This window comes from Thunnus maccoyii, chromosome 11 (assembly GCF_910596095.1).
Source record: "Thunnus maccoyii chromosome 11, fThuMac1.1, whole genome shotgun sequence".
Classification (NCBI taxonomy): Eukaryota; Metazoa; Chordata; class Actinopteri; order Scombriformes; family Scombridae; genus Thunnus; species Thunnus maccoyii.
In genome coordinates this window covers 23,792,881-23,817,692 of record NC_056543.1, presented here as the reverse complement: position 1 = coordinate 23,817,692, position 24,812 = coordinate 23,792,881, and the positions used below count along the sequence as shown (strand labels likewise).

At 41.5% G+C, this 24,812-nt stretch overlaps 1 protein-coding gene across 3 annotated transcripts in view; it reads right to left on the bottom strand.

Moving 5' to 3' along the window:
- The window catches only part of dachd (dachshund d), a 111,741-nt gene that overhangs the window by 69,922 nt on the left and 17,007 nt on the right, over positions 1 to 24,812 (bottom strand). For 2 of the 3 annotated variants that reach the window (XM_042427119.1, XM_042427121.1), the window contains exon 1: positions 19,811 to 20,594. In XM_042427119.1, coding sequence (XP_042283053.1) covers positions 19,811 to 20,367 — 557 coding nt within the window. In that variant the 5' untranslated portion in view covers positions 20,368 to 20,594. Of the gene's footprint in view, positions 1 to 19,810; positions 20,595 to 24,812 lie in introns of those variants that run through there. The other variant, XM_042427120.1, reaches the window with a different exon arrangement.

The window sequence follows — 24,812 nt, the reverse complement described above, 5'->3', positions numbered from 1 at the left end:
ATGTGTTTAGCGGCAGCCTTAAGAGGAGTTGATTGGGGGTGGAGGATTCTCCCTGAACACAGTGCTTTCCCTGGGAGAGCGAGGCCAGGTAGTTAATAGGGGTCAGAGCCAGGGCTGAAGTGTAAATTGGCAGGGGTGCATCAATTAGAGGGTGGCAGAGGCTAGGATAAGGAGAGGAGAGAAGAGCTAGATGGAGCGGGAGACAAGCATATAATCTTTATCGCCGCTACGAGATGTGTGCGGGAGGTCTGTCCAAAAAGGAGGGAAGAAAAAAAAAAAAAAAAACACACACACAAAATGATGAAATATCGCACAAGTTAATGAGACAAAGCGCTGCCTTTATATCCGTGTTCAGAATGAGATTTGAGTAATCACTGTGTTGCAAAAGAGTAGCATGTCAAGCTTAACATGTAAGGCTTGATGTATTATATTTAGCTGTATCGTGTATCGTTTTCCGAAGAAATAAAACTATCATTTTACTGCTTCTCAAGGTTCTGCCTCTGTTTGCATGAAAGGAGAAAGACACCAGCCGTTAAGCTCACCTGGATACAAAAGAAGCACTTAAACATATGTAGAATTACACCCAGGAAAAAAAAAAAAAAACTACTCAAGTAGCTTCCTCTTGTGCAAACTGAATGGATGTGTCTGTGTGTATGTACAGAATATGTGTGTGTGTGTGTGTGCCAGCGTGCCCTCTCCTCTGCTAATATGCGTGTGTGCATGTGCAGGAGTTATTCAAAAGGAGAGATATTTGATTATATTGTGTTCACCTATCCAAGTGATCCAAATGATTTGAACATTGAGCATTGGGGCAGACGGGCACTACAGAGCTTACATTTGCAATCTTATACCGTTTAAGTGTATATTGGAAAAAAGACAATCTCGCTTATTGAACACATTCACCCTGGAGGGCAAACTGCTACGGTAATGAACACCACACTCTCAGAGAATTACAGTGTCCTTTATCCTGCTGTAGTGGAGGATGAAAAAGGATCTGGCCGCCACGTACACACACACACATACACACACATACATGCATGCACACACACACGCAGAGAGATGGAGAGGCAAAAAAAAGAGAGAGGAAAAAAGTAGAAGAAGAGAGGGAAGGAGAGCAAACACGCATTTCAAGACCCCCATAAACCTGTAAACAAAATCTGTGGAGCAGATAAATTATAAACGCCACAATGCAATTAAAGCCAAATTCAATTTGAGCACACACTGTCCATCTGTCACGGTGAAACAAAAGCCGAGAACCCTCCATTATTACCAAATCCCTGCTCCCGTTAATTTGCTTGCTGTGAGATTTTTTAGTTTCTAAGAGCGGGCCGTACTTAAATGCCAGGGTTGCTCACTCAGGGCTGCGTCCTCTGGAAACAGCCTCCAGATGCTCCCAATCAGCCCTCATCAAACTGCCACCTCTCTTTCTCCAATAAGAATATATTTTTTTTTCTCTCTCTCTCTCTCTCTCTCACTCTGTCTGATCTTAATGAGGTTTTTTGTTCAGCGACAATACAGCAAAACAAGGATACCTCTGGAGAGAAGCGCCATAATCTGCATTCTCCAGCGTTTGCTTATGGTGTGACAGAAATTAGCAATAAAGAAAAAAAAAAGAAATCGGAATGTCTAAATAAGAATTTGTTGCTCAGTGTGCTTTATTTAAAAAAAAAAATGCTCTTTTGATCACATCAGCATGTCTTACAGGAGGATGTCTAAAAGCCTCCTCTAACAGGTGAGAAAATAACAGCTGATACAGTCACAGTGTGCATCTAAGATATTTAGTCAAGCTCTGGTGAATCATTGTGTACGCTTCCTTGGTCCTGGTGAAATAGAAGCGCTCCTCTTCTTAATCCTGTTTGGCCACTTTAGAAAAGGGAGATAGAGATCTGTGCCCCAGAATCTGAGAGTGGGGTTCAAGGGACTGAGCTTCCACTGCTTTAAGCTAAGGGGGGGGAGAGAAAAGAAGAAAAAAAAAAAACACACTATCATCTTCAAAGGTTGAAGAGTGTGTCAATTTAAAATCAGAAATGTATCTGGCATCTTTATGCTTCTTAAACTACAATACATCTCGGCTGATTAAAGCACATCAAAGACTGCTCATTCATTCCTTAGAGCAAAGAGGGGAGATTTTAATTGCAAAATGTTAAACCTCACAATTAAAGGCTTTGTGCTACTCAGAACTAACCCAAACACAACCATTAAGGACAGCATACAAATTAGCCTCAACACGAACGAGGCTCAGGGACAAGGATGGTGCTGAGAGGCGCGCAAATGATAATCTTCCATCAGAACCATCTCAAGGTACCGTCCACGCTATTAGAGAGTGAGCATACAGCTCGAGATGGGCTTTTCATGATCTCTCCTTTTCTCTTTGACACTCTTGCTAACGAGGGGAGCAAATAAAAGGTGTTATCCATCCGGCCTCGTCGCTTCCGTTTATTTATTTATTTTATTTTTTTCTTAGATAAACACATTTAAACAGTGAAAATATATGCATACGTAAACACACAAGTGCGTCTAAATGTTAAAAATAATTTGGAGACGTAGATGGATGCATGCGAGCGAGTGCGCAACCACACACATGCGCACACGCACACACACACACAGATACGCACACCATTGAGGTGTCAGTGTGTCAGAAAGGGCTGTGCCTGCCATGATAAGAGGCTGACAATGATACTGTACAGCTATTAGGCTGGAAATAGCCTGCCAATACAAACAGTTGTCAGGCCAGCCCATTGTCAGGCTGTGGATTTACAGTGAAGCCCAAAGAATTTAGTCAACTGCACTTTTGTAGGTAGTTTCCTGAGCCTATTCAGAGTATTGTTTTCCTTCAAAATACTGGAGCATTAATAAGGAAAAATAAACACATTGGAAAAGGTGTGACAGTAAAAAAGATCAGAGCGCACACATGCCTCCGTGTAACAAGCACAGAGCCCCCTTTTACAACCCCTCAGAGTAACAACCGTGTCTAATTAAAATTCACATTTCAACCAAAAAAAAAAAAAAAAAAAAAAAAGGGGAAAACAAGCCATCTTTGAACAATCCCGTCCGTCCTCGCCCTGGTCATGAATTTCAGATAAACACTGCGATACACCGAGAGTAGTGCCACATTAATTAAAAGCCTTGATAGACACGGCTTCCATCTAACAGACCTATCAGGAATTAAATTTGTATCAGCGGCAGAAAGAGCAGTTGAGGGGTCCCTCAGGGGGATTAATGAAACAGACTTTCATGGAGGAGTCATCAGAGCCCTGGGCTGAGGGGAGGAGGCAGGGAAGAAAGGGCCAGCAGCAGGATGTCATGTGTGGGACCGTCGCGTCACTGACCTCTCATTTCATACTTTAATAAAGTCGCACCCAGGTGTCCTTGATGCCTTCCAGTCGCCTGGGGCTCTGGGAAAAGCTAAACAGGAGGCAGCCATAACATAATTCTGAACGCTCACCCCTCCCTTTCTGCGGCGGGTTGTGTTATACATCCACGGGCATGCACACACAAGCACTCTTTTGCACGAGCCCGCAAACATAACGTACGTCGCAGACACTCAATATGTTTTCTGATGCCTTGATTGTACAGATTCTATCGAGATGAAAGCGCGCTTTGGTTGAGAAACGCGGGGCTATTTCCTCATTGAAGTATTCGACTCAAGTATTCAACTTGTGCAATACAAGGTAGCAGAGTTACATCAATTCTGCAGAACAAGCCTAAAATTGTGACTTGGTACAATGTTTGCCTTGTCAGTTCAGTTCAGTTCATGATTTACTATCATGTGCAGTTGGTTACAGGAAATTGGAACAGAGCTGACTTGCTTTTGAATTGTGGTCGAGACAGTTTTCTGTTGAAAACAGAAGCAGATTATCTCGATGAGAAGGCAGCAGATTTAGAGATGTACAGTAAGCAATATGTTATCACAACACAGTCAGCCCAGACAGCTGCTATCTGTCATAAACTCTGGCTATTGTTGGCCACACTACACAGCAACATGTGACCTAATCTAGATGAGCAGCCACTGAGCAAATACAGAGTGGAATGGTGTCATTTTTAATAAAGCTGTTTTATGGACTCCAGTCAACAGAGCCAGAGGAACAGGCTGAAACTTCCTTGTGCAAATGATATGGCAGTAGGAGTTTCATAACTTCCTCTGCTCAGACAAGCCTGTGGCAAGTCTCCTAACAGAGCACAGTGCAGCAGGCAGAGAGAGAGAGAGAGAGAGAGAGAGAGAGGAAGGGAAAAAAAAAAAACTCAGCCTTATCAAGATTTTACAGAGACATTTCTTTAATTAGTTTTAATATTTCTTGTTTAGATAATGTCAGCCAATTGACAATTGGGTCCCAAACGGAACAGGAGAGGGGGGGGGGAACTCTGCACTTCTCTGATACAGAGAAAATGGCTGATTAAAAAGATTGCTTACTTCATTTGATTTAAATGCATATGCATACTTTGGACAAGAATCAAACACGTTTACATGCACAAACTTTCAGTGTCGATCTTATCGCCACGGCGTCTGAATGCTATCACGCCATGGTATTTGTTGAATTCGCGAGCAAATTGTCGAAGAAAAGAAAGCTATCTCCGAAAGATTAATTGTGCAAACACACAACAGCTTTATGCTTCCCTAGTACTCTATTTGCTTGTCTGGAAAAGGCGATGTGGACGTGAAGAGTTCTCACTGGTGACAGAGTGGTGATGGAAAAATAATTAGCGTTGCTGAGGAAAAGTTTCCTCTCTCTCGGAGATCTCAGACAAACACGCTGGGCCTCAAACCCAAAACAATGTTGATCAAAGCACGTAAACATCTGGAGCAATGAGACTCCTGCCTTTGGAACAAAGATATCTATTTATATTTTTCCAAGATTTCCACCAAAGATAAGCAGACTGTGTGCATGTGGGAGCACTTAGAATACCAAAGGTTTAGAGTGTGATACTGTAGCCTACCTGCATATCCCCCCACCTGTCTCTCTTCTAATCTTTGTTTTTTCACAATCCTCACTCCCACATTAACACATTCTCGGGCTTTTGTACTCATGTCGCCTCTCCCTAACCACCTATCTCTGTCTATCCCCCCCTCTCCCCCCCCCCCCCCCCCCCCCCCCCCTCCCCTCCCCTGCCCGCCCACCCCCACACCCCTCTCCTGTCTCTCCTGCACACACCTTTTCTCTTCACCGGGCAGCAGGTGTTGAGTGGTTGTGTTTACTCCCCCCCGCCCTCCCCCCTCCTCTCCCACCTCCACCTCCGCCTCCTTTCTACCTTTCCCTCTCTAAGGCTGTCTTTCCCTTTCTCTCTCTCTCTCTCTCTTTCTATGTCTCTCTCTCTCTCTCTCTCTCTCTCTGGCAGCTGGTAGGAGGAAGGAGGAGGCTATAACAGCTGCACATGAGGGTGGGTGGAAAAAAAAAAAAAAAAGCGCACAAGGCAAACAGCTCCAATCCCCCCAGGGTTGTCAACTCCAATCCCCCCAACCTCTGGCGTTTTTTAACCAGGCAAACAGAGGAGGGAAAACTGTTGCAGTCGGAAGACACCGGGGTCCCCCGTTCCATCAGGCCTACCTGGTGATCTCACAGCCACAGCCAACAGAGTTTACGCTCCCAGAGGGTCTGTGTGTGTGGAGCGGTTTAGTAGCCTGTATGAGAAGTATCCACTTAAATGCACTTACTACCATTTAATAATTTGGAGTTTAGGAAACATGTCACTTCCAAATGGAAAGTGTGCTGGAGGTACTTACATCTGCTGGAGAAAAACACCAAACAACGGACACCATCAGGGTGCTTTTTTCTCTCTCTTTTTTTTTTTTTTTTTTTCAGCCCTCTCAAAGTCTGAGCTGCGTGTGTGTGTCTGTGTATGTGTCTGTGTGTGTATGTGTGTGTGTGTGTCGTTTTCACAAACAGCATCAAAATACATGAGATCAGCTCTCGGGCTTTGTTTGGCCCTGGCAAGGTTAGGCCAGCCTCATTCCAAATTTCCTGAGGGGGAACAGAGAGAAAAACGATTCCATGCAGATAAATCACTCGCACAGATCAAAAGACAAATCAGTGGCAAAGACAAAAGATGCTGACTTGCAGAGAACAATGGAGACAGGGAGACGTAGGTATCAGAGGAGCAGGCCCTAAGATCCCCAGCCCCGCTCAATCAAACCTTGCTAACCAGGGTTTGCATACTAGGTCAAACAAACTCTGCTTCTGCAAGAGAGAAAGTGTATTTAAACTGATCTTGTTGAGCTATTTTTTTTGGGTAAGGGGGTGGGTGGGTGGGTGGGGGGGGGGGGGGGGGATTGCTGAGCTCTGACTGTTTAGTTTTGCAGAAGTACAAGCAGATTGAGTTTCTGGCTTTGCAAACTCATCTTCTCAGCTTGATTTAATAGCTACCTTGAGTGTGGGAGATGTCCTGGTTTGAAAAGAAAAATGGGAAGGAAAGACAGACAGGGGGTAAACTATTTGATATAGAGCATCTGTGTGTGCATGGGTAGTCGTGTGCGCGCGCGTGTGTCGTTGCGGTTTGATGTATGCGTTCAGCCTGGCTTTCTATAGTTCTGCATCTAAGACAAGAAGTCCTGTCCCATGCAGCCCTTCACGCATCACAGCCCACAGTCTTCTATTAACTTCTTCAATACGAGCAATAAATAAATATATGGAATCCACAACTCTTTATCATCCACTCATCGCTTTAGAGAACGGAGGTGTCACAGAGAAAAGAGCCCTTTGGGGAAGTAACGTGTAGGAGAACCAGCGGCGCCCCCCCCCCCCTCCTCACCAATATTACCTTTTGATCAAACTGCTTCACAAATATCAGAGGAAGCAACACATCACTTTTACAGCTCTGTTCTCTGTTTAATGAAATAATTCTCACAAAGGGAAGGGGGTCATACGAAAAGCACCTTGTGACTTCGCTTTAAAGCATATTTTATAATGTTGAGCACCAAATTATGTTCAAAAACACAGTTCACCATGCACCACTGACAGTCATTATTTGATCCCCTCCTCTGAGATCCATGTATGATAACACATCAATTTAGATTAAGGTGATATGAAAGAGAAATGTAAAATAGGTTTCAAAGGGGGAGGAGCTGATGCATTTGAGATGAATAAAATGATATTAAAATTAACATGATGAGCTTCAGCACAGTCACAATTGACCTGCTAAGTGTACTTAACAAGAAAATATTTTAAATTGAAGCGCCAGGTCCAGATTGGCTGTAATAGCTGCCCGTAAAATCTGCTGAACTCGTCAAAAAAAAAAAAAAAATTGTCACACGTATGTCTTGACATCAGGCTTTATTCAAATATCTGGGGGAGGCTGGGAGGCCGATAAGGTCAAAGGATTTACCTAACAGACCTACCTAACAGATTTGGATAGAGGGTTAGAGCCCCCCCCCCCCCCCCCTCCATTCAGGTGTCATGAAGGAGATTAGCGTTAAAATATAACTGTTAACCCGAGTGGGGTCGAGCCCTCGATGAAACTGACCCACGTTCCACACTCCAGTCTGCTATCTCCAGTCCAAACAAGAGAGATTTGATACCGCTGTACTGGCCTGGAACAGAGGGAAAAAACAAGCCCACTGCCACAACAAAGACAGGAAATTCAACATAGATTCCTACTTCTCTCTTTTCTCCTGCCTCTCTATACCTAACAATGCTGGTAATGGAGAGAGAACAGTGCCCGGAGCTGGCAGAGACACCTGCGACATATTTTCTCCCCCACATCACCACCTCCTCCCCCCCCCCTCTCTCTCTAACACCCCCCCCTCCTCCTCCTCCTCCCGTCCACCCTCCCGCTCTTCCCACCCCCTCGACATTAAAGTCCTTCACAGAAATCAGAATTTAATAAATCACCCCAGAGCCTGACAGAGTTTATCTCCGGGGGTCGCCTCCACTGTGCAGAGACTCACAGACAGACAAAGCCCGGCCCGATAAGATGTGAAATTAAATACAGTTAGCAGTTTGAGACAAAGGAGGGAGAGTGTCACACCGAGCTTTGTACGGCGTAAACGGCTGGCTGCTAGTCGGGGCACATACACACACACACACTAACACACACACACACACACGCCCGCACGCACACACAAAAACGCAACAGAGACAGCGGGGTGATTCATTTCAGGTTTCCTCTCACATTTAGCCTCATTTGCATCATCCACTGTCAACATATCGCCTCTCCCAGATATGTTCAAGAGCTTTCATTAGACGTCCAGGGGATGACATCCTTTTTACCCAGATGCACCATTATTAATCACTAGCTCTACTCCTATGTGGACTCATCTCCATCACGGATCAAACGCTATCTGCCTGTGTTTCCTTTCATTCAGCAGACATCCCTGACACCAGCCATCACTACAGCTAAAGGAGACTTATGGGAGTGTGTTGGGGCTCAGACGACCTTATGAATGCGGTACATAAGCATTTAGTACTGAGAGGATATAAATGTGAGGATTTGTACGACACTGGTAGGATCTGTCAGAGCAAACCTTCAGCAGCCTAGCGCACATATTGCACAGCATATCAACTGCAGGGCTCTGTAAAACAATTAGTGCTGCTTGTACTAGGTGCTATGTGTTACAGTGTAATATGAAATTGCTGCCTGGTGTTATAAAGAAGCATGATTGCAATGCTTTCATACAAGTGTACAGTACAGTAATATTCTTTTCAATTAGCTGTGGTCTCTAATCCACATAAGGATATGGCCGACCTCAGCTGTTCAAAGCTGATTTTTCCCCAACTCGGTAGTTAACAGAAAGCACAGTCAGGTTTCCAGGAAGAAGTGGTGCGGGTTGTTTAATAGGCTTAGCCTAGTCGTTGGACCTGACCTTTCCCTTTAACAATACCGAGGCCGACGGGCTCAGGCCTGCTCTGGGAACACAATGACCCATGGGTGAAGCCTAATCTTCTCCAACTACATTCTCTCTTCTGACCAGACGGTCTTCATCCACAGCCTCTGTGTTGCTCCAACTGATGTCTTCCTGCTGAGACAACAGTGCCAAGGAACTGTCAACAGGCCTGGCCCAGCAGGGCCCCGACTGGGCCTCTCACACAGAGCCCTTCAGGGTCCGCAGGCATCGACACTCCACGCTCAGAGTGCGAGTGCCGCTCTGCAGAATGTCGAGAATGACAGGAATGCTGGGTGCCATCATGCATCCTGATAACATTCTACGAATAACATTCTAAGAGCATGATTAGCGGTCTCTGTAGTCAGCCCGTCTATGGATGTGATTGGAAAAATGGGCTGCTGGGTATTGTAGGCCTGTCATTACAATGCAGCGGCTTGTCATTTCACAGAAGCTGATCCTGAACTTCCCACACCACACACATACAAGCATCAACTATAAATCATGTGGCGAAAGCAGTATGATTATATGTGTAAATTGGGATTTTAAGACTTCAGGGCAAAGCGAGTGCAGCTCAGAAACTTAAGGTTAACCGAGTGTTATTACTAGAAGTGCAAAGATCTCACATCCATTTCAACTAAAGCTTTGCCATTCTTTGGTGTGGTCTTTCTGTGAAAGGTTGCCCGGTGGGAAGCATCAGCTGAAATGATATTAGCCTATCTACCGTAACACGCAACAACAGGAAAAGCAAATGGGACGGTTGCGTAAAAGGCTTTCTTTGTTGATGACATATAATGTAAAGATGAATGCAAATGGCAAATGCAAAACACGCAGAGAGACACACACTCAAGAGCCTAGAGTCTCACATGAATACGACTGCCCTCATACAAAGCCCACTGCTGTGGCAAGAGCATATCGGATAAAGGAAGAAGTAAAGAAATGCCTCAGAACCCAAAACGTATCCGTTGCTGCATCACTTAAACTTTACAAGTGTTTGATCTGTGCAGGAGCTGACAAGGCAGGTTATTCTTTCCCAAATATTTTTTGGTTTTATTTTTCCTATGTTCAAATGATGGGCTGTGAAAGGTTGTTCTTTCTTCTCCGTGCAAGTAAACTATACAAAGAGGTGTTTGATCTCTGAAATCCGATCTGTATTTCTAGCATTGTCTCCAGTTCCTACTGTGGCATCTTAAAGGTCAGGAGTGAAAGGCCATTTGATAACTACAGAAAGACCTTTTGGCTTTATTACACAGCCTTTCATCTCCTTTCCTGCGGAGGTTAAAACAAAGCATTGCATCCTTTGAAAAAGAAAGGATAAAATGGATCGCTTTGGAACCTCAAGCCTTTTCTTTTTTTTTTTTCTTTTTTCGGTCACTGGGGGAAGTCTGGCATCCAGCGTACAAGGAAAACTCTAGTGGAATATGTTTCAGAGAGAAGAGCATTCTCAGGCAACAATTAGCATATGTCCTCTCAACCTTCTACCAAACCTCTCAATGAGACCCTGAAATCCTATTGAGATATTATTACCACTCAAACAGGGCATTAACAAAACATCCAAAGCATGCACGCAAAAGCTCATACAGGTGTAACACACACACACACACACACCACTTCCCACTGAATATTCCTTTCTTTTTAATGGTAACCTTGGGAGACGGGCTGCACCAACGCGACACTTAACAGCCACTAGTCTGAGAAAAATGTTTTTGATATGCTTGTGTCATTTAATCATCCACATTCTGCCGAGGCAGTGCAGGACAATTTTGCAGGATATTAACTCCCAACTAAACCCTGGCTTGTATCATTTGTGGGGCCAGTCAAGCAGGAGTCCCAGGAGGAGCGGAGACTTCCTCCTCACAGTCGTAGTAATCTAAGCTTGACTGGCTACACACACACACACACACATACACACACACACTACCACACACAGACAAACACACAGCTAATAGACAGGTAGAATGAACCATAAAGGAATAAAGGAATCAGGGACTGTATGATACAGATGAAGCCCTTTTACTGACAGTCAAAACACTAAAAGGGATGAATGTATTTGTGATTTGGGTGATCAAGCAACAACAATAACACAGCCGATAATGCGGTATAGCAAGCAGTAGCAGAAAACGGCCTCGCGTGTGTTGTAGATATATATGTTCACAGACGGCGAAATTACTTCCTTTTCTTTTTATTTCCACGGCAAAGTTAGAGATTGAAGAGCATTCGTAAAAATGTCACTTTAACGTGATCCATTTGGACAGCTCACATTGCTTAATGGGGTAGGAAATTCATTTTTTCTGCTGTGGAACAGACATAGTGGATGATGTGATTCTATGCAAAATATATGAAGCCATTACTAGAAAAATGCATGAGTTTCAATAGTTGGAGGGGGTGAAAAAGTATCTCACTGCACGGAGGCTATCCCTACTCTTTACCAGGGAATGTGTCTCTCTCTCTCTCTTACACACACACACACACTGACACACACACACACACAGACAAATACACACAAAATGCATAAGACAGCAAAGGCAACTGATGAAAACCATTTTTGTTCCATCACAAAGAACTAGGTCACCCTCTCATAATTGTCAATCATGCAATAAATCTCTCTGTGGCACAAATGAATACGGCATTGGAAATGAGACAAAGCTTATTGGCATGCTATGTCAGCTTGACTCAATTCATCCTCCTTTTCACACAAGACCATTCATATGTGAAGTTCACACTCTCTCTCTCTCTCCCTCTCTCTCCCTCTCACACACACACACACACACTCTCTCTCTGAGCATCTCACACACACACACATACAAGTAAGCCCGCTCGCACGCTCCAAATGTGAGAGTTACACAGGGTTAATGTATGTGGACAGACCATTTCAGCCAAGGGCCGCTTTATTATCATAACCATGTTTATTTCCATAGAGAAGATGTCTCAATGTATTTCCTGCACTACTGTGGAATTAGTGTGAACACATACAAGTAAGTGTTACAACACATTGCTAGCACGTGCATGGACAGAGCTCGCTGACTTACGATCACGCATTACCTTTATTTTTTCCTTGAGTGATTTCATTTTTACATATATCTACGATTCAGACTGAAGTAGCCGAAAGCAAAAAGTCTTTTAAAGCACGAAACCGAACTGCACCGACTTCTGCTAATCTTAGAGCATACGAGGTATACAGTGGTCTGTCTCCTCTTCTCTGATTGGCTGGGAGCATTGGCTTGACACAGCACTATACAGCTCCATCCACAGAGGTTTCTGTCATGTCTCCGAAGACCCGACTGTCACTCTTTAAGAGGAGGGTAATAATAGCCGGGCGCCACAGCAAGTGGTGGCACAGGCGATTTTAAAGAAACATCAGGGAGACGGTGACATTTGAGTCTACGAGGAGAGAAACCCAAGTGCTGCAACCAATAAAGACTCCCACCGATATTCTCACTAGGCTTAGAGAGAGAGAGAGAGAGAGAGAGAGAGAGAGAGAGAGAGAAGCAGAGAGAGAGAGAGAGAGGGCGAAAAAGTAAAGAGAGATGTCAGTGTTAGATGAAAATGTGTTGACCTGGTGATATTGATACCCCCCGCTCATAACCTCTACAGGTGTGCGGTGCCGTCAGGAAGCAGCTCTGGGTGTGGCTATCTCTATGGATAACAGCCAGAATTGCAGACCTTATCGTTTTACAGTACACTGAACAGGCTGCCTCGTTCACTTTGAAGTGCTGACAGTTGAAATGATTTTTGTACTGAAAATAAAGCTACTGTGCAAATAATATATGAATACACAGCACGGTGCACAGAGCTTTTTGATTTGAATGTTTTTATTCTCTTTACAATAAAGCTGAATCTTCAGGAACATATATATATATATATATATGTATATATATACATATATGGGATCAGGTTGTTAAAAAAATATTAAATAAAATAAAAAAGCTGGTGGGAACGTTTCTAAGTCGTCGCTTGTTTCTTGATTTTTCTAATTTGAGATATATTCTGCTGACATTGACCTTAAGATTAATGACTACATTTTAATTGAGCAGATCCAACAAGGATGTGATCTTTTTTTTCTTTTTTTTTTTCATTGTTTGAAAGACAGAACTGGAACAATCTGCCGATCAATGTCCAACTCTACTAGAACCCACCTTCTGGATATGACCCATAAAGAGAAAAAGAACAATCTTAACTTGCTAATTTGCCTTTTGTGGGACATTTATGTTACTATACACTGATCTTATAAAACCAACGAGGAGTGAAAGACACATGTTGCTGAGGAAAAATTAAATATAAATCACTGATTTATCACTATAATTACTGACTAATGTTGTTTCAACTTAATTTCAGTCTAAATCATTTAAATGAGGTGAATAATTTACTTTTTAGTCGAGTTCTCAGATTTTCTGATGCCTGTACTCCAACAGCAAACACAAGAGAACAGTAGAGTGGAGCCTGCTGGTTCAACAGGAACTCATTTGACGCACGTTGTTAGTTATAATTCAATGCAATAAATTGACTGCATAAAGTGTTTCTGGTGTCTAAGTGAATTCAGACTTCACATAAATAGCTTTGGGGCCGTTTTCTTAGTTTATCATCAGAAGGTATTGACTGAGCAGATGCTTTGAACCACCATAGAATGTGCTGCTAGTCTCAAGTGTCATTAGCTTCAGGGCTTTTCCAGCTAGCGCCAGGTAAAGATTAGATAACAATCAGCCCTTTAATAGATACTGTTGGAGGCACTGGAGCCGTTCCTGTGCTGTGCTGTTCATCTGACGCTAACAACAGAAGAAGAGAGAGTGGAAACCGATGTCATTTCCTCCTTGGTTTCTTTTCTATGATGTGCCGCTGTGCCCAGCAAGGAACAGAGCTGTTGTTAAATTACACGTAACTGTTGGCTCATACTAGTGTCAGTGTACAGTGTGTCTGTGTGTTTGTCTTTTGGCAGCTCCGACTGGAATTTGAAGAGGCTCGTTTTAAGTGTGGATTTTATTAAATAGGAATACACTTAAGTATGCAGAAGACAGTTTGATATATTTGATTATTTTGGTAATAAATGTTTCAAATGTTCAGAAAAACTTTGTTCCAGTAATCACCTGCCAGATGTATATCAGATAACCTAAGATGTCGTTTGAATGTTATGACATAGGTCAAATATCTCTTTATATGGAAGAGAAAAAAGTCTAAAGTTCCTAACCCTCCAGAAAATGAAATAAAAAAGTCGTATAATGTGATGTGCATTACTTCAATAAAATTCCAAAAGTACAAAGAGCTTTTTGTTGGATGACATTCCTTTCGTAATATACTCCGATTATTAAGGAGGAGTCCTTTGTATTGAGTAGAGAGCTCCAAAAACATTGACACTTGAGGAATAACATCTGCATGTTTACTCAGGAGAAGATTCATCCCTGATAGCCTCCACGAAAATGAAGAGGGGGAGAAAAAAACAAGTGGAGGAAATTTGTGGAATCCCATCTGAGATTGCTTCCCTGATGGATTCCTTTTCCTGTCAGCTCAGACGAGAAATGAAGCCGGGGAAAATTAACTCCTGATACAGCTACGCTGAATTAGACAGAGAGGGGGGAAAAAAAACCTACACACTTTTTAAGGATTCCAGCCTTGTCATTTTCAATTTTCTGCTCTTTGGACATGCTTGTATTCAGATTCCCCAACATCTATTCGCCATATCAATCCTAATTAGACAATCTGGGCCCACGAAGGATGGGAGCAGAGTTATTTGCATAATTTAATCATAAATACTCAGTGATACATATTTCCAAATGCATTTGTACAATTATCTTTTCATCCTTGGGGCAAAAGTATTAATATGATTAGGCAATAATTCTTTAAAAAAGGGAAAATAGGAAACCAGCAAGTGTGCACTCTTTTTTAAACTCCAGCTTTGGGCTATATGAAAAATTAATTAATTTCAGAGGAAAATCAATTTCTCTATGTGACCATATTAGACAGAGGCAGGCAAGGGCCTGCATTCCTTCTCCAATCAGGAAATCTCATCTGCTCCCTCTAACTTCTGTCAGTAGCATTTAACATCCTGGTACAAGCGTCTGTGACTTCCGCCACGCTCCCTAAATGTGCTGTAATGTGAAGGAGCCCGTGAGTAAAGACAAGCTAGGGAGCAGTGACTGGGGGGGGAAAGAGGAGAACAGAAATAAGAGTGACCCAAAATCTATTGCTGGCCTGTCAGGCAATCAGTCTCAGTGTAAAATCAGCAGGTAAAAATCACTCTTAACAAATCTACTTTAACATGCTAGATAAGTCATATTGACAAATAGATTTTAAACAGCTCAGGTCAGTTGTCTATAAAAATCAAAGCTAATACCCGTTTATGGTTGCTGAACATAAAAATAGGTCATTTTAATGTAGCGATCAACATGGAAAGACCTGATGTGCATGTGTGTGTGGGTTTTTTTTAAAAAAATGTCATTTGGTAGAAGAAATAATTGGTAATTTAATTGCTGTTGCAGATCCAGTAAAGGCATGCAAATAAGATAGGAGCTTGGACAACTAATGCATCCAACAGGCAAATTAACAATACAGGCCTCTTTGCCATGCAAATAGCCTCTAAATCCACAAATGACATTAGACAGTGTCACACAAAGCCTCTTTAACAAGTGAAATCTGTGGGTTCAACAGTGTTGGCTCAGCTTCATTGTAAGTTATAAAAACGTGATCTTAAAAGAAATGAAGAAAAGTAATATGACTTTTGTCGACTGAGTTAGTCTAAAAAAAAATGTTTTAATTTGCGCTTGTTCCAACTGAATAAATGTCAAGTCAATAAAGCAGTTCTGATTTTCAAGGAGGCTATTTGTTTGCAAAAAAAAAAAAAAAAAAAACACCTTGCCGCCATCTGCCAACTGCACAGTTGACTTGAGCACATGTACTGTACCTAATCAAATTTAACAGAGCCCCACTGAAGGATTAAAAATGTGAAAAAAAAAAGGAGAGAACTGCAATCTTTTTTTTTTTTCCTCAATAAAGAAACAACACACAATACGAGGGCCAATTTGACTTTCAAGGAAGTACTTGAATAGATTTGGATTTTAAACAGCTTTGTATACCATTATCTCCCTCTCTCTCTCCTTCTCTCCCTCTCTCTCTCTGTCTGTGTCTCTCTCCCTCTCTCTAATCAGGCATCTGTCACTCTGTTTTTGAAGTTATTATCGCCCAAGCTCCCTCTTGGATGTGGTTGCTGGGTGACGGGTATCTTAGCACCCACTCTGACTGGGAATGATTTGAATGGAATCCAGAAATCTCCCCTGAGTACCTGTAAACACATCCGTGCCTTGTAGAAAACAAATATATTATAAGAGCAGAGGAGAGGAGGGAGAGAGACAAGCTGGCACCCTCAGTGGCAGCTCACACTGAGCGCTAAACAAAACAATTACCGTCATTTGCAAATATGTGTGTTTAGGCATAAACACCCTTGAAATAGAAACAAGAGAGGTGATAGCTCTCATACCACTTGCTGTCATATCAGTATCAATTAGATATATTTGTTAAAGAAAAAAAAGTCCTCGTTCCACTGTGACCTGTCACTCGTAACATTTCAGAGTAGGATCTGCTTGAGTGAAAGGAGCCGGGGAAAATCTATTTAAGAAGGGCATGTAAGTGAAAAGCCGTCCCATTCCCAGTGGTGGGACATTGTCTGGGGCGTGTGGTTAACCTTCAGGGGTAGACAATGATTGTCAATTAACTGCTGCATTTCTGCGCCCCAGCATCGGATTGCCTGCCTCCACAAAGCAGACCAATGAGAGATATGCGATATCTCCGCACCGCCCCCCGTGTTATAATAACCTTTCAGAGAGTTCAAGTGTCACGCAGCAATAAGAACCTTTTCCATCCCACCGCAGGGAAAATGAAAAGGAAAACAAGTAGCTGGAACAGAGGGCTCCTGGAGGGCTCCTGGAGGGCCAGTCATAATGTAAGGGAGATTACTGAACCTGGATCAGTCTGGGAGAGAGAGAGAGAGAGAGGGGGAACGCTGCTAATCTGGCACGAGAGTCCTTAAGAAAATGAAGGGGTCGAGAATGACTATATTCCTAATGTCTTTAAAGATGAATTACTAAAATACTGTGTCGCTTATTAGAGGGAAGAACACATAGATCAAACACTCCTCGGTGTAAAAATTATGTAAAAGGATAAATTCTCATTTTTGAATTAATCTCTGAAACACACACACACACACACAAGAAAAAAAGAGATAAACACTCCAATTCCGACAACGCAGTTTTCCATTTAACATGTTCAAAAACTGTTATAGAGAACAATTTGGTTGGAGCTTGTTTGTGTCCACATCAAAACTAAAACAGCGGGAAGCAACGGTGCTCTGTGATGCTATTCACATTCACACCGTGTGCAAAATGAGAGTAGTGTTGTTTTAACACAATAGACCGTGGGAGGGGAAAAAACAGCATGTGAAATAGTAAGACCCATTGTACAGGAGTATTATTCACTTCATTGTTACCACTCTGCCACTGTATAAAAAGAGTAGTGACACTGTGGTAATAGGGCGAGATGAAAAGCTAAACTATCTCAGGCAAGCGGGCTGTTGTTGTGTAACCTGAGTGGGTTAACCGATGGTACTTTTTTTTTTTTTTTTTATCTGACAATAAGTCGGTGCAAAAGCAACGTGCAACATTGACTTTAGAAGAGGAGGAGTAAGGGGGGGGGGGGGGGACTCGTTTTCACCTACAGGGCAACTTGTGTCCTGTTTACTCAGACTCATCATTTTGTCAGCAGCAATTCAATGACAGACGATGTAAAGCACACACATCCCAGCAAATAAAATCAACTCTTTCTAAGTAACAGAAGCCTTTTATCCAGCGGATGCCTCACTGTTCCATGATGTAATTCTCCAAATGGGGCAGGCAGGCGGGCAGGCCGGGTCTGAGTGATTGATTTCAGCCCAGCACCGGGAGAACCTGGCTGCTTTCAGAGACAATTACAGTCTTGTCCATGTGCCCGTAATAGCCCAGCACTTTAGCGTCATTAAAGCGACGCGAGGCACTGCATTATCCTTTAACCCCATCGCTGGCCATCCCCCCATTGACAACCCGAAGAGTTCAACCACATACTTTGTCACCTGAAGCCCTACGTCTGGCTAGAGAGGAGGATCACTGCACCGTATGTTTCTCTCTATGGAGAGAAGGGGTTTGTTCTGCTCCCTTGATGCTTTATGTAAATGATGCTTAAGCACCAAAGTGCACAGGTGAGTTGTTGAGACTATTGCTACTGGAATGGAAATGTGGTGCTGTAGCATATCTATAAGCTCCAAATATTGAGCGTGGATGTGTGAGGTTGACTGTTTCTAGGCAATCATAAAGAGAGGAGGAAGTGTGTTTGTTGATAGCAAAAATATGTAAGCTACTAGTATAATGTATACATCATATGTAGCTTTATAACAGCAGTTAATGCAAATGAGCTACATGAGAAAAACGATTTAGGAAAAAAAACATATTGTAAAAAAAATAATCTCATACTCTCGAAATATTGTGTGAGTTATTTGGCTTTTTTTTAAATCCAGGCCTGATAGTGCAATTTGCAGATAGAGTAATTCCTGAGGGTCAAAATGTATTTAACCTCATCATGCATATGGATCTTCATGGCACACACACACAAAAAAAATGTTTGCCCAGAAACTTCTGTGTACGTGTATTTATGTGGTTTTTTTTTTACGTGTGCTTGTGAAATTAGAGCATACATTTACAAATCAGAATGGAGTTTAATCTCACACTATCATTTTTTCCAAAAGGCTGCATCCTCTTAAAAACTGAGACATCCGAATGTCTCAAAGTGTTTATTGCTATTCCCTACTGATGTGAGCCTTTCCATCATATTTGCATTTCCAGCTCATTTCTGAGGTAGGAGATCAATATGGAATCAATCACAGTGACAGGTAAGATGGTAAATTTGACCAGACTGAACGATCCTGTGAGACTGAACAATACATCAAAGCTAGGAGCAACAGGACAGTAAAAAAAGGCTTTTAATCAAATATTGATCTCCACTTAAATCATTCCATATTAAAACATATAAAGCTCAAAATATTTGATTTGGTAATTTGGAGTAATGCATTAATTTTCACATGTGTGGTTGTTTACCTCGCTTACTTTTTATTAATTTTCCTTGTTATATAGAAATGAAGGTTGTGTGACTGAGGCACATTCTCATGTGTGTGTATGTGTCTGTGTGTGTGTGAGATAATTATCCCTGGGATTTACAGGGTACAAAAAAAAAACTGGCTTTATATACTCTTCTTTTTCAACAGAAGCCATGAAAGTGCTGCAACCTCCTTAAGAAATGTATTAGTTATCAATAGTAAGATTACAATTAATATAAAAATATTCCAGGTCATCTAATTCTAATAATGGGTTTGTCTTGTTTACTTTCTGAAAAATTCAAGTGATGACTGAAATTAAATTGACCCTGTGGCAAGGGCATATAATAAGACACAGCCTAGTTTTATTTTGGATTAATTTAAGAATAAAGTTGATCTTAAAGCTGCCTTAAATTAAAGTAAAGCATGGCTCATGGATTCAGGGTTCGTGTTTTCTGAAATAGTCTCTGCAGTGGCAGCTCTGCACCTGAACTTTATTCAACAGGACTGTGAAACTGTAGTCTTACATTATCGATTCATTTGCTCTGAGGCAGACAGGCTATCCATCATGGCACAACTTTGCCCTGCACGTGTCAAAAAAACTTTCACCAAACTTTTTTTCACTGATGATGCGCGCTGGCCTCTTCCCGTCCAACTGACAAGCTTTCAGCACAATGCTGTTTAGATGGAGCTTCACATACACACACACGCTCAAGCATATTCACACACTAAAAAACAAACGATTATTAAAGTCAGCTAGAAAGTTAATCATATCGCTTGGACTGCTTGTTTTATAGAGGGAAAATGTCTCCCCCTTCCTTGCTTCTGCGCCTTTACGCACGGCGGTCTGTGCAGACATTTAAACCATAATGCCGTAAAAAGAGCTCTCCACTAACCTCGCATTGGTGCAGTCGTTGTACAGAGTCTCGAAGTCTTTTCTGGAGATGAGTTTACAGCGGTTCACCCCGGGTTGGATGGCGCCGAGCCCTCTGAGGATGCGGACCTGCTCCACATTGCACACCACCGGCGTGATCTCCAGCCGCTTCAGCTTGGTGTAGACCGTGTGCAGTCCACCGACCAGGTGCTTCAGGAACAGGTCGAAAGCCTGAGGAAGGCAGATGAGCTCGCAGCCGTCCACGGTGAAAGAGGCCACTTTGGCACCGCGTAACTCGACCATCTTGCACTCATTGTTTTGCGGTATGTTTTCAACAGGCGATGGAGTCGAATATACGGGTTTGCCGGGTGGTAAAGCCGCGGTCGGGGTCGGGATGCCCGGGCTGCTGGTGGCGAGGAGCTCTGATCTGAACAGGTTCTGTCCGGGTCCAGATGGGGGGGCCAGGGATGGAGACGGTGATGAAGTTGTCGACGGCGGGGACGTCGTCGCGGAGGGAGTCGAGATCGGAGGCGGTGGGACCAGAGGAGTTGGTGGGATCAGAGCAGCCGGTACGGCCATGGTCACCTACAGGAGGGGAAGAGAGTAGCCGAAGTTCAAAGTATAAAACCCAGCCTGCCGAGATACCCCTAAATGAAAGAATCCACCAGAGTTTAGCTCCTCGGATAAGTTGGGAAGTAAAAAGAGCTGCCGAAAAAAGGCGTGCTGAGTGAGGGGTTTGGGGGGGCTGAGCGGCGGGACAGTGATCAAAGATAGGAGGAGGAATGACAGGAGGAAAATGAGCTGAAAAGTGCAGCTCCGCTCTGTGGATGAGTTGTTGTTGTCACACGGTACAGAGAGGGAGGAGCTAGGGGACAGTGGAAGCCTTTGAAGAACAGATAACTGTGCTTTGGCTACCTCTGAAATGTTTCAGGTCTTTTAAAATGTTACTTCGATTATTCCACATAAAGTAGTTCCGGTTATATTAAATCATAATCGTGTAAACATATGCATTTATTGTTTTTTATCTGTGGTCAAAAGAAACATGCACTCACTGGATATATCAGATTTTTTTTCCTGGTTCTAACACTGTAATAGTAATACAGGTTGCACCTGCTATCCAACTGTATGCAATCCCACTGCTCCACATTGATCCTCTAGAGACTCTACATGAGCACCAAAATGATTTAAGACAAACTTTTGCAGGACAAACTTTTGTACTTTCATTTTGCATACCTGAAATGTCCAGTACAGACTTTAATACTGCAATATACTTTAATACCTTTTTAATAACTCCTCTGATTATTGTATTTACACACATGTCATTTTCATATGAAGTAGAACATGGACGACAGTTATTAAAACGCTCATCAGATCTGCACAAAAATAAAAGTACTGTCGGATAATGTGGACATACAGTTACCTATCAAAGTTTTACTGTAATCACTGATCTCCAACAGATAGCATTTTGAAAGTTAAACTTCTGTCCATTTCAAGTTAAATACACATAATAACTATTTTATTATGTAAGAATTACAGGTGTCGTCAAACAATATGTCCTATGAAAACAGGGTTAAAAATGTTACTGAACTCAAATTTGCTGCACACATAAATGCACCAACTGAATAAACCAAAGCCCTTATACTGCCAGAGCCCATTCAGAATTTGATATTGTGTGAGAGGACTAGGAAATACTAAGTTAAAGCTTAAAAAAAAAAAACATTTAAACACTGACCATAAAAATAGTAATTGTTCACTTTTTGGGTGTTGCACAATGATGCAGTGTCATCTTTAGCCACAGTACACACACTGCACAACCAACGGACAGACAGAACACTAGTTAGTTGAGGGGTTGTACTATTTTATGAGGCTGAGTTGTGAACCAAGTTTGACCCAGCTAGAACGTGAACTCTCGAACTCTCTCTCTCGATCTCAATCTCAATCTCAGACGGTACAGGAAAGAAGGATAAAAGCAGAGAGGGAAGAAATGCAGCACTGTGTCATGGTGTAGGGTCAGATCCATGTACAAGTGAAATAGGTGCAGCTCTTATAGACTTTACATGTCTATTCAACCAATGAATAGAAGAAAAGACATTTCTTCTTGCCTTTCTCATCAAACCAATCATTTGTTGTAAGACAATGAACTATGTTAACATGCAGCAGAGTTATCCTAAGTGGAACCTATTAAAATTAGGGTTTACATATGTTAGATAGGATCAGTAAACAATACTTTGCTTTTATGTTTTCTTCATAGTGTGGCAGAAAACCATATGTGGACTTATCTAACTCTTATTTGCAAGACGTTGATTTGGAGATTTGTGAACATTTAAAACTATTTTTCTTGGTCAGTCAGCACAGCCGTAAGTTTTTACTTACCATAACCAACTTGGTCATTTTCTTAAAATTTCCAAACAACCAGAGTCTTGAGACACATTATATGAAACCATATGTCACAGCCTTCTTAGTTTTAATTTTGTTAATCACACTGTTTTTATTACAATTGTCTATTTTCCCTTAGATATATGTATTAATTGACATTTCGACAGTGCATCAGTACTTATGTATTCTCATTAGGTGGAATGAGGTGGTGCCCGTCAAGAAAAGTGATGCTTATCACAGTCTAGATTTGCCTTAATATTCTGTATATTCCTGTTGTCCTGTTGTGTCAGATCAGTTTTAAGATAAGCAGTGTGCCATTTCAAAATTATCATTCAGGGAAAGAGGTAGCTTGTAGTGTAAAATCAATAGCTGCTTAAAATTCATTGCCAGGCAATCCATTTGCCCTTTATGTTGCTAACCTTTCACTTAAATATGCACCATATTAAGATTTCATTATATACAATGAATGTCACAACAGTTTGCCACTATTTCTCTTGTTTGCACGGGTTAACTGCAAATCATTGTGCTTGTAATGTCTGAAAAATGACTTCATTAACATTATGCGGGAAAAAAGGAGAATATATGAGCCTGAGAAGCCTAATAGGTATTAAAAGGCACCACAGGATATGTATGATGTTTTCGATACCGATGCCTTTCAACATACTGGGTGGGCTGACCCCAGTTATGAAAACACAGCATAACAGGAAAAGGTTTGTATACTGGTACTGTGCATTAAGCCACAACACTTTCATGTAATTCAGCACAAATGCAAAATCATTACTGGACGTAAAAGTCAGGTATGAGAACTTATCTTGAAAGGAAACAGCTTACAAAGAAAACTTACTGTTTCCTTTTGACATAAATGTAATATATTTTCTTCAGATACAATAGCACTAAGTAGCAGCAAAAACAGTTGGAAATTAGTACTAGGAATGAAGTTTCCAGTGTGACTGAATACTTGGTCAACTAAGTCACATACACAGCTAACAGTTTTCCTAAAAGTACACAGAAGTACAGTACATGTGGATGAGATTGCAGTAAACAAATGACTATGTCAAAATGTAATCACCCAGTATGATGTATGGCATCAGGAAAGTGTTTGAAAATGTATGGATATGGGACAAGACTTGTGTATGATCAATGACACAGTATATTGTTTGATGTAATAATTTATTCACCCCATAAAGCTTTGATAAAACAATGTTGAAAAGCAATTTAAATTGAATTCATTTAAATGTCAATTCTCATGGTTAGGATTTTTCTATAATTGGCTATTTAATTAAAATAATTTTCATAGTCATTAATACAGCCAGCAACTTGTAGCACACTGACGTGTTTTAATTACATGGTATTAACAAAATTGATATGCTTTAGAAAGCATGGTGAATAAGAAATAATTAGACCAATCATGCATCATCCTCTTATGGACATTAAGTGTATCACAATATAATTGATGAACTTAAAAAACGAGAGAGATAAATAACTTTAATTGTACGGAGTTGGTGTACAGAGCTTGGAACAAAGCATCATACTTACGATGTATTATATTTCAGAGGCAATTCATTATCTGTAATATCACTTAGCTCTCTGTGCCCAGCACTCTCCTCTAACCTATGATTACATGACATTTGAAGGCATTGATACTGTGTAGTCTTTTAAAATGTCCTTTTACCTAGTCTGCATAAATCTTCGAGCTGCTTTTCTGCATGGGCAAATAAGGGGGAGGGAGGGGGGAGTCTGCCTCAGAGTTAAGAATCATTTAGATGCTTGGAATAAAGCATCTATTGATCATGAATATTTGTTTCTCCAAGGTTACACTGCCTTGACCCCATCTATCCTTAGACACCATCCAACACAAACATGCCACTTGGGGTGAAGGGGGAGATGTCAGAGAGCACAGTGATGGTGGAGGGCGCGTGATAATATTATACATTGGCCACAACAATTTCTTTATCAGTTTAGGCCATCTCTCATAATGTTAACTTATCGAATGTTTAAGTGAAAGTGTCTGTAATTTTCTAATCAGATCCACCAACTTGTCAGTCACAATCCAAAATGTGACTGTGACTCTGACAGTCTACATTAGAGCTGAAATGATTCATGCATTAGTCGACAAACAGAAAATTTATCTGCAAATATTTTGATAATCAATCGATTGTTTAAGCCCATTTTAATGAAAAACTCTGATAATTTTATGATTCCAGCTTCTCCAATCTGAGGATTTGCTTTTTTTCTGTTTATTTTATTGTAAATTGAACCTCTTTGGTTCACCCAGAGTCCACCCTGAACTTTGAATGGTAATTTTGACATTTTTTTAGACATTTTATTGTCCATTAATCAATTAATCAAGAAAATAGTCAGTAGATTAATCGATAATGAAATAAAAACAGCCCTAGTCTACTGTCCATAAAACTGCATTTCTGCCTCAGAGTTGTTACTTATACATAATTCACTAAATACTATATTTTTATGTGTAAAAAAGTGAAAGTCAAATCACCTTACTGTACATGTAAAGCATTTTTAAAATAACACATGCTGACCAAAGTGGCCGAAGAGAAGCATACAACAACAGAAACTGAAACTAAAGTTAGAAAAGTCAGAAAAGGAAGACAGAATGCCATACATAGCAAGGATTCTGGGAAATGAAG